At 38.2% G+C, this 10181-nt stretch overlaps 1 protein-coding gene across 2 annotated transcripts; it reads left to right on the forward strand.

Moving 5' to 3' along the window:
• Positions 1-232: 232 nt before the first annotated feature.
• On the forward strand, positions 233-9730 carry LOC306894524 (NACHT, LRR and PYD domains-containing protein 3-like). 2 transcript variants are annotated; one of them, XM_079457155.1, is made up of 9 exons: positions 233-340; positions 1695-1876; positions 2284-2397; positions 2500-4332; positions 4448-4609; positions 5513-5683; positions 5762-5920; positions 6816-6862; positions 8022-9730. In XM_079457155.1, the coding sequence occupies exons 2-9, from the start codon at positions 1716-1718 to the stop codon at positions 8567-8569; spliced, it is 3195 nt and encodes a 1064-aa protein (XP_079313281.1). In that variant the 5' UTR covers positions 233-340; positions 1695-1715; the 3' UTR covers positions 8570-9730. The 2 variants fall into 2 exon arrangements, with proteins under 2 accessions (XP_079313281.1, XP_079313280.1); XM_079457154.1 differs by having other exon boundaries at positions 5513-5920.
• The last annotated feature ends 451 nt before the right edge of the window (positions 9731-10181 follow it).

The following is a 10181-nucleotide window of genomic DNA, read 5'->3' on the forward strand; positions in this document are numbered from 1 at the left end:
TTGTTCTTATGTTTGAAGTGCTGAAGTTTTAGGTTAGACATATTACAACATACGGCTTTTATGTAAACGGTATAGGAAAGTGCAAATGTGATTTAAGCTTTATTCTTTTCCATCTTATTGTATTATTATATGATATTATGTTGCTTTTTATAAGCTTTTATTATTTTTATTATAATCAGCAGGAAGTCTCACTCGTGCTTAGATTTGATGTGTCATTGTTGAACGTCCCGATGCCACACCTGCTGAAAAACACAAGAATAAGATTAGATCAGTCTGATACTGAAAGTAAACGCCGCCATTTAGAGACTCAAACTGTCGTCAAACAAACACACTCTTCACGGTAAGAACTTAACAATACACTTCCCTCCAGCGTCTGAAATAATGTCTTTATATCTTATCTTGTTTGTGATACACTTGCTGTCGTGTAAATGATCTTAAAGCGTCATTCTAAATTCATTGTGAAACGACTTGTGGTCACGTGATTACAGGTGTAAAGAGAGGGTTGATCAGGTAAGATGTTTTACTGTCAGACGCGTGTTTGATATCTGTTATGTTTCTATTTAGATCTACTTGAATCCAGCAATACATACACAACAGCGTCGTGTTTTTATGTAGGCTACACAACAACCTAAATTCACTAGAAATACAGACACTTTCACTTTCACATGTCAGGACTGGACTGCTCTCTTCTCACATTGATACAAAAAAGAGACTAAAGAAATACAAACACACAGCAGACTGTCTATAGCATAGAGTTAATTTATTTCGTTAACGAAAATAATAACGAAAAATATTCGTCAACGACAATTTTCCCAGAACGAAGACGTGACGAGACGAAAAGTAAGGCCATTCAACGACAAGACTTTATCAGCACGCAATGTCGTTGACGAAAAATGATGAGATTATTATCTAGTTATAAAAATAAAACTTACCCAAAAACTCGTTTTGGTCTTGTCGAGAAATAATTGAAGATAAATATTACAGATTTTGTGCGAGCGTTCATGTTTGCGGCGGTCGCCAGATAACAGGAGCTCAGATCCCCAAACAGGGATGAAAGGTTTAAAAAGTATACGTTTTGTGCCAGTGGGTGACATAAGTTCTGCAATCTGGCAACCATAAGAAAGTGCTCTCACTGTGGATCTCAAGTCAATAAACAAGAGTTTATCGATCTTCAGTCGGTCAGACAGTCAGTCAGTATTTTGCAAACATCAGGAAGACGCTAATAATTTGCGGGAGAAATTAAGGGAGATGTTGGATGTCTATGAATAGGTGTATGCCCTTAACATATCTCTGTGGAAATACTTGTTATGAACTTTAATAAACTATGCAGATGATTTGATATTCTCTTGATTTGTGCTAATTGTACTAATTAAGTGATACTTAAAATTAAATCTAAAAACTAATTTCTCAAACGACAACGATCACTGTGATTGTAATTTTTGTCATTTTAACCATAAAGCAAGACGAAAATGTGACTAAGTTTGTATTGACTAAAACGAGACGAAAATGAATAGACATTTAGTCGACTAAACTGGACTAAACAAAAACAGGACAAGAATGACTAAATAAGATAAAAACTAAAAAGTGTATTCGTTGTGGGACTAAAATTTATACCAAAATAAAAAATAGCTGACAACACCCTGATATAAAGTCATAGCTGTTTAATTGAGTGTTTTCTGTGTTTCTGTACACAGATCTGAGGTCAGTTTTTCATTATGGAGAATACGGAGAGCGGTTCTGAAATAAAACATTCAGAAAGAAAGAGACAGAATACATCATCATCATCTCCAGAACCCAGTGTTGTGTCCCTGAAGAGTGACGTGTCCTTGAATATCCCACCTGAACTCAGTGATGGATCAGTACCGTCTGACTCTCTGTGAGTATCTCTTCAAAATATTATTAATTGTATTATTAATAGAATTTTATAGTTTTATTTCATTTACACCGCATATAGGAATTTATAGTCTGTCTGATATCTGACCTGTATTTTGACTTGTATAACCTCATATGTTTTGCTTATAGTTAATGTTTTCTTGTACAGCTGCTTTATATTAATGAAAATAGTAAAAAGCGCTATATAAATAAAGCTGACTTGACTTGTCTATAAATCACTCAGTGGTCTAGAACCTAAATACATTTCAGATATGCTTATTGAGTATAAACCAAACAGACTTCTCAGATCATTAGGATCAAGTCAGTTAGAGATAACAAGAGTTCAACTCAAGAAAGAAAAGTATTTAAGAAGATTTTATACAATTATTATATTCAACGAAATATTTTTAGATTAAAGCGTCAGAGAAGAGCTCATCCAGAACCCAGTGTTGTGTCCCTGAAGAGTGACGTGTCCTTGAATATCCCACCTGAACTCAGTGATGGATCAGTACCGTCTGACTCTCTGTGAGAACTAAAAATACACTATTACATTCAAATGTAATAAATCCTTTACATTCACAGATGTTTTTGTCGTTTGTTTACTTTCTCTTGTTAATTTATCTGTAGGTCAAACATTAGATGTAAACATGATGGTCCGTCTGAATATATGCATCAGGTTTGTCATGATAAATCAGTGGATGATGTTCTTCAAAGAGTCAAAGACAAACACAAAAGCATCATGAAGAACAAGTATGAGAGTTTATTTGAGGGAATCAAACAACAAGAGAATCAAACCCTCCTGAAGATAATTTACACACAGCTGTACATCATAGAGGGAGAGAGTGAAGGAGTGAATGAAGAACATGAGGTTTTACACATGGAGAAACAGCCCAGAAGAACACAAGACTTACAAGACACTCCAATCTACTGCAATGACATCTTTAAACCTCAATCACATCAAAGACACAAAATCAAGAGTGTTCTTACTAAAGGCATTGCTGGGATTGGAAAAACCGTCTCTGTGCACAAGTTCATTGTGGATTGGGCCGAGGGAACAGCCAATCAGGACGTAGATTTCATGTTCCTGCTTCCGTTTCGAGAGCTGAACTTGATTCAAGAGCATCGCTACAGTCTTCACAATCTTCTGCTGGACTTTCATCCTGAACTTCAAGATGTGGACTCGCAGATTTATAAGGAGTGTAAAGTTGTGTTCATCTTTGATGGTCTGGATGAAAACAGAATGACTGTGATGTTCTCAAACAACAGTGAGAAAGTTTCTGATGTGACTGACACTTCATCAGTGGCTGTGTTGATGTCAAACCTCATGAGAGGAGATCTGCTTCCCTCCGCTCTCATCTGGATCACCTCCAGACCAGCAGCAGCCGATCAGATCCCCTCCAAATACATCACGCGTGTGACAGAGATCCAGGGATTCAACGACGCTCAGAAGGAGGAATATTTCAGGAAGAGAATCAGCGAAGAGCATCAGTTCAGCAGAATCATGTCCCACATTAGAAGAGCGAGAAGCCTCCACATCATGTGTCACATACCCGTCTTCTGTTGGATCTCATCCACTGTGCTTCAGAACATCCTGACACAAGATCACACTGAAGAAATCCCCAAAACTCTGAGTGAAATGTACATCCACTTCCTGCTGATTCAGATGAAGAGGAGGAATGAGAAGTTTGATCCAGAGAGAGATCCAGAGATCAACAGAGATGTGATTGTGAAACTGGCTGAAGTGGCTTTCAAACAGCTGATGAAGGGCAATGTGATGTTCTATGAGGAGGATCTGAGAGAGTGTGGGATCAACATCACTGACGCGTCGCTGTATTCTGGCATCTGTACTGAGATCTTTAAGGAGGAATCTGTCAGTCATCAGAGGAAAATCTACAGCTTCATACATCTCAGCTTTCAAGAGTTCCTCGCTGCGTTCTACGTGTTTTACTATTATGCCATCAAACATACAGACACTTTACAGTTTTTTGATGTAGTTCACACTATGCACAGAGAGACAGTAGATAAAGCTCTCGAGAGTAAAATTGGTCATCTGGATCTTTTCTTGAGATTTCTGCTGGGCATCTCACTGGAGTCCAATCAGAGACTCTTACAGGATCTACTGACACACACGGTGGACACATCACAAACCATCAAGAAAACTAGTATATATATAAAAGAGAAAATCAAAGAAGGACATGATTTCTCAGCTGAAAGATCCATCAATCTGTTCTTGTGTCTGTTTGAAGTGAAAGATCAGACTCTGTACAGAGAGATCGAGGAGTTTGTGAGATCAGACAAACACTCAGAGAAGAAACTCTCTGCCGCTCACTGTTCAGCAATAGCCTACATGCTTCAGATGTCAGAGGAGGTGATGGATGAGTTTGATCTGAAGAAATACAACACAACACAGGAGGGGAGAAGAAGACTCATACCAGCTGTCAACAACTGCACAAGAGCTCTGTGAGTCTTCTGTTAGAATAAGTCATACAAACAAACGGTTTGTATCGTCGGTTTATTGTATATTCCACCAGTAAAGTTAAAGGTTTAATGTAAATGTATTGTTTGTGTTGTTCAGTCTGCAGAACTGTGATCTCACAAGAGGGTGTTGTGAAGCTTTGTCTTCATGTCTACAATCCTCAAACTGTCTGAGAGAGCTGGACCTGAGCAACAATGATCTGAAGGATTCAGGAGTGAAGCTGATCTCTGATGCTCTCAAGAGTAAACTAAACACACTGAGGTCAGACATTCTCACTGAAAATACTTTAACATTAGAAATGAATGTGACTGTTATAGCTATAGTCCTAATTATACAAATTCTAATTTTAGAATTTTAGGATTTTTCTATAAGATCTAATTCTAAATAGTCTTTCTAATTAAAACATGAAACAAAACATTAACATGCTGATTATTCATGCTATTAATATCATAAATGCTATATTGCTCGTGCCCCCTCAGATTTTTGAATAGGCAATTTTGCGTGCAACCTCCAAATGTTGAGTTAGACATCCACTTATCAGTTGGACAATTCTATAGGAGGAAACTGTATCAGTTATGAGCGGCACCCATGTCCTCTTTTGGAGATTTTCACCATTTCTATCACATACAGGAGCTTAACATTTATCAATCCGACAGTAGCAACAGCGCTGGCTTATGATGGACAAAATTGGCATTGTCTATCGGCCCAACCCTATCAACCATAAATCCCCCTTATAGAATTAATTTGACTACAAACATAGCACTGCGTTTCTCTGCTGTTAACCCAGGATTGAGATTATTATAAACATTCATGACCGTTCAAGTTATAAATCAAGAAATATCTCTACTTTGGCTTTATTCATAATGTGAAGCTTTTAAGTTTTTAAATGTGGCAGTGAGTGTGCATAACTCGGACACAAACTCTGTTCGTGAATTGTATTGTCATGAAAGCGTGGTCAAAACGGTTGATATTAAAACATTTAATAAATTAAACTATTGACCCAGTTTAATAAATGAAAGCATGTTGTGAAATATATGTCTTGGCATTAAACACAACTTTGTTTATACTGCAATTTGTCCCTGAAGTTTTCAAATCCTAGAAACACTGCAATCTATAAATGCTGCTTGCACCTACAGTATATTCTTGCTTGGTTTCTCTGTTTAGATTGTCCAGCTGTGATCTGTCTGCTGAGTGTTGTGAAAGTTTGTCTTCATGTCTACAATCATCAAAGTCTCTGAGAGAGCTGGACCTGAGCAACAATGATCTGAAGGATTCAGGAGTGAAGCTGATCTCTGATGCCCTCAAGACTCACAACTGTCTACTACACACACTGAGGTGTTTCTCTCTAGATACACAAAAGCATTATTTTAAGAACACTGAAGAGTTTGATCACATGTTGATGTGTGTTTGTAGGTTATCAGGTTGTATGGTGACAGATGAAGGTTGTTGTTATTTGGCTTCAGTTCTGAGTCTGAGAGAGCTGGACCTGAGCTACAATCATCCTGGACCCTTCAGTGTTCAGCTGCTCTCTGAGAGACTCAATGATCCAAACTACACACTCAACAAACTCAAGTAAGACACACAACACTAATACTGACCTGCGTGTGTGTGTTTGTTTGTGTGCGTGTGTGAGAGAGGTAGAGAGAGACAGTTGTGACGATTGTTTTTACATGTATTGAGACCCCTTTATATTTTTCACTTTTCAATATCTAATCTTTAATATAGTTGCTTGATTTTGATTCAGTTATAGCTCTTGAGCCCTATTTGGATATTAATTGTTTCTCATGAATATTCATAACAATCGAATCTCATAATACCGTAATTAAGGGTCATCATACTGATCAGAGTGATATAGTTCTAAAGAATAGTTCCTTTTGCAGCACTTCTTTGGCTACTTTTTCCAGCAGTTTTCTTTCCTCAGCAACTGTCAGGACCATCTGAAGTCTTTTAACCTCCTTTCTCAAGTCTGTGAGGTTGTGGGCTAAGGAGAGGATGATGCTGGTCAGCTCCTTGTGGTCATAACTCTGGCTTGGGCCGTGTGTCATTGGTCCTCTTTCCTCGTTGTCCAGTTGCCCCTGTTTCTGGTTTGGAAGGTCATCAGCAGTTCTAGGTGGAAGGGTGTCCACCACCATGCCTTGCCAGGCCGTTAGATCCTCCATCTGAGATACTATGGCACACTTGTTCTGAGAGTTAGGGCAAGAGACTAATATAAAAAGACCATACAAGAGATTTCGAAGTAAAAATATGTGTATATTGTGAAAATATATTGCGTCCTTATTAGAAACAGCTACTATTCCAATTTGGTTCAGGTTTTATTTTGTTCTAACATTTGTGTATTGTTGAAAAAATCAAACGGGTAGTGTTGTAATCAAAGTGAAATATACAAATTATGAATCTATTTTTGTCACTCAGTGTATAAATGTGTGTCAGAGGAGCAGATTGTCACATCACGTTTGTTTGTGTGTAGTGTGGATCATGGAGGAGAGTTCAGAATCACAGAAGGACCACGCAAGTGTAAGTCTACGCATGCACACACACACACACACACACACACACGTCTGGTTTATTATCTTCATAGAAACAGTCTATAGGCTTAATGAGAATGTACAACAGGGGTCTTCAACTTCTTTTCCTTGAGGGCCAGATCCTAAAAGTATAAACAGGAAGCGGAACAGTTATTTTTACCATGTCCTCATTTCTTCTGTAATTTTGTATTTCTGTTATTTATTGCATTCTGTTACTTTTATACTGTTTTTGTTGCTGTTACGTTTAGATCATATACTACAACATGCAGTCAGATATTGCAGGTGCCTTTTTAATCAAATGGGATATTGTCTTTTGAATTGTATTTTATATTCCTTGATCCATTAGTTTACCCAAAGATAAAAGTGCTGTTCATTTACTCACCCCAGTCCATCTGAGATGTGGGTGGCATTGTTTTTTCAAGAAGATATTTATGAATATATCTGGTTGAAGTAATAAAACTCAAATCATTGAAAGTCAAAAACAGTAATATTTCCAGCACAAAAGTAATCCTGCCCCTTGTGACGTTAAACTGGCGTCTTATAAAAAGAATCAGTGGACCTGTGCAAAAATCTGAACGCTATATCGCATCTTCAGTTGAAGACTTTCAGGTAACTCACTCATGTGCCCTGCGCACTTAAAAGGGAAGATCCTTTGTAGTGAGAGTTCTGGAGGGGGATGAACAGCTGTTTTCGTAAATTTTGCCGTTTAAATCATACATAGGTAATGAATACTGCAATAAAAACAAAACCTTTTTCCTTTATCTAAGACAACCGTTCACGTGGTGTACCCTTCCTGCAGTAATTTTCAAGGGCACAAGACACGACCTGTAGCGTGCGCAAACCAGCTGCCTGTGGCTCTGCAAATAAAATCGCTTTATAAGACGTCAGTATTGTTATGATTATTACTTTTGTATTGAATGTAGCAGCGTTGTGGAGTTCAAAGATGTGGCATCTCAGGACATGCATTTAAGCAAACCCTCTTAAAAGTCTCTCCAGTTATTTGAAATGTGAAGGCAGGCCAGGTGAAGATGATTGGTGGGCCGCATTAGACCCTTTTTGCCCATGTGGACCCCATAAATTGATGTGCACACAGATTGATTTAGTGATTGTTGATTTGTTGTGTTATAAATGTCTCTTCTTGTGTTCAGGGGTCTGTGATCTCACACTGGATCCAAACACAGCAAGCACTCGCCTCATACTGTCTGAAGAGAACAGAAAGATCACACGTGTGTCTGAGCGTCAGTCATATCCTGATCATCCAGAGAGATTTGATAGTTTTCAGGTTTTGTGTAGAGAGAGTCTGACTGGACGCTGTTACTGGGAGGCTGAATGGAGCGGATCAGATGTTTATATAGCAGTGTCATATAAAAGCATCAGCAGGAAAGGAAGGATTGATGACAGTGTGTTTGGATACAATGAAAAATCCTGGAGTCTGGAGTGCACTGATGACAGACTCACTGTTCGGCACAATAATATTCAAACCGTCATATCTGTCTCTTCACGTGTGTCTAATCGAGTAGGAGTGTATGTGGACTGGCCAGCGGGTACTCTGTCCTTCTACAGCGTCTCTGACACACACACACTCACACACTTACACACATTCTACACAACATTCACTGAACCGCTGTATGCTGGATTAACTGTGTTTGATTACTCCTCAGTGTCTCTGTGTAACACACACAGACACACACAGTGAGTCACTGTAAGAAACACTCAATTATATTTTATTGTCACAGTTCAAGAGTAGCACATGCAAATACTTTATCCATTCCTTCTATGAAACACACTTGTGCACATTTAGAAATGATCATAAAATAAAATTTAGAACGGTTCCTACGTAACAAGATGTATCGCTCTACAAGCACTTTTGCAACCAGACACTGTGAGTGATCTTTTACAAATTCGTCTCTTTCTGCTTTAGCAGAGAGATCTTTAGATTGTTTTACAGTGTAACGCATATTCTACATGCTGCCATGCGTCTGTACATCCCCATTCAAACGCATCTCAGTTAGCCTACGGATCATATGAAGTTCTTTCGCGTCTTGTATATGTTCTTATACTGTCAAATACACATGCAGTTAGGTCAAAATCGGAAACATTTTTAAAAAATTATTTGCCTTAAAGTGACAGTAACTTAATAAATCTGTGTCACTTATTAAAGAGAAAATTTAACGTTTTTGCTTTATATCATTGCATATTTATTTTTCGTAATTTCTATTTTCACTGAGTACAAATAGCCCGACTTGTTGGCAGAGACTATTAACACTAGTAGCACACACCAATATGTGATTGGAATAGAGTGTCAGGACTCTGTCCTTCCTGTCTCGAGCTTTCTAGCTCCCTGGGCAGAGTCATGACATTGCCACGTTTTTCGGGTTTCTGTTGTGTTATGTGTGGAGACATGTGGCCTTATGTTGTTACTTGGCGCCACGTGTCTTCCTGTTATGTCTCTCAGCCCCACCCTCCGATCTCCTGTAATTTCATTAGGGTTTCATTCCCATCGTCTGGTTGGTGTTTCACTTTAATTAGGGTTTTATTCCCATCACCTGTCACCACTCTCCCCATGTAATCACTCCTCGTTAGTGTCTCCATTATTTAGTCTCAGTTGCCCTCTGTTCAGTGTCGGTGCATTGTCTATTGTCTCTATGCCCAACACTGATGTCTTGCATGCACGGTATTATCCCCCTGTGATTGGATGTTACCTGGTTCCTGTGACAGTTTGTGAACTTATTATTTATCTTTTATATAGCCCCTGTTTTGTCCCCCTCGTGGGAGGTGTTTGTTTTGCTAGTGTTTTTTGTGCTTGTTTTTCCCCGTTGTGGGCGTTTTATTTAATAAAGATTTCTGAATAACCCTTCGTCTGCCTGCATCTGGGTTCTTTCCAAACCATTTTGTGACATAGAGAAAGTGTAAGATTTTGAACAGTGACTTGAGTGGCATCAAGTGTAAAGTCTTTGAAGAGCTGCATGGGAGACTGGGCTCTTATCCCACTGAAAGCCTTCTTAGACCTTTTTTATTACTTTACAGATCATAAAGGCACTTTTTTTCAATAACATTTATTGAAGACTTAAAATTCATTATTCATAAACTTTAGGTTAAGGGTAAGTTTAGGGGTAGGTATAGGGCTTTACTATCTCAATGAGTTGCCATCATTTTAGTAATTTTTATAAATATACTGATTAACTGTCTGTTATTATTGCATGTTGTTTAATGCACAACAATACTGAGGTGCAAATAGTAATGTTATCTGCCACTATTTATAGGTAAAAAGCATCTCAATCTAAAGAAAATAGGCCCTAAAGCTGTTT

The sequence above is a fragment of the Barbatula barbatula genome (genome assembly GCF_947034865.1).
Source record: "Barbatula barbatula genome assembly, chromosome: 5".
NCBI classification, from domain to species: Eukaryota; Metazoa; Chordata; class Actinopteri; order Cypriniformes; family Nemacheilidae; genus Barbatula; species Barbatula barbatula.

What these genes read in the sequence shown, in the direction of transcription:
- LOC306894524 (XM_079457154.1), top strand. Translation starts at nt 1,716, where the DNA reads ATGGAGAATACGGAGAGCGGTTCTGAAATAAAACATTCAGAAAGAAAG. An exon ending in TCAGTACCGTCTGACTCTCT is followed by an intron (nt 1,877 to 2,283) that starts GTGAGTATCTCT and finishes AAATATTTTTAG; the next exon opens with ATTAAAGCGTCAGAGAAGAG. An exon ending in CACAGAAGGACCACGCAAGT is followed by an intron (nt 6,863 to 8,021) that starts GTAAGTCTACGC and finishes TCTTGTGTTCAG; the next exon opens with GGGTCTGTGATCTCACACTG.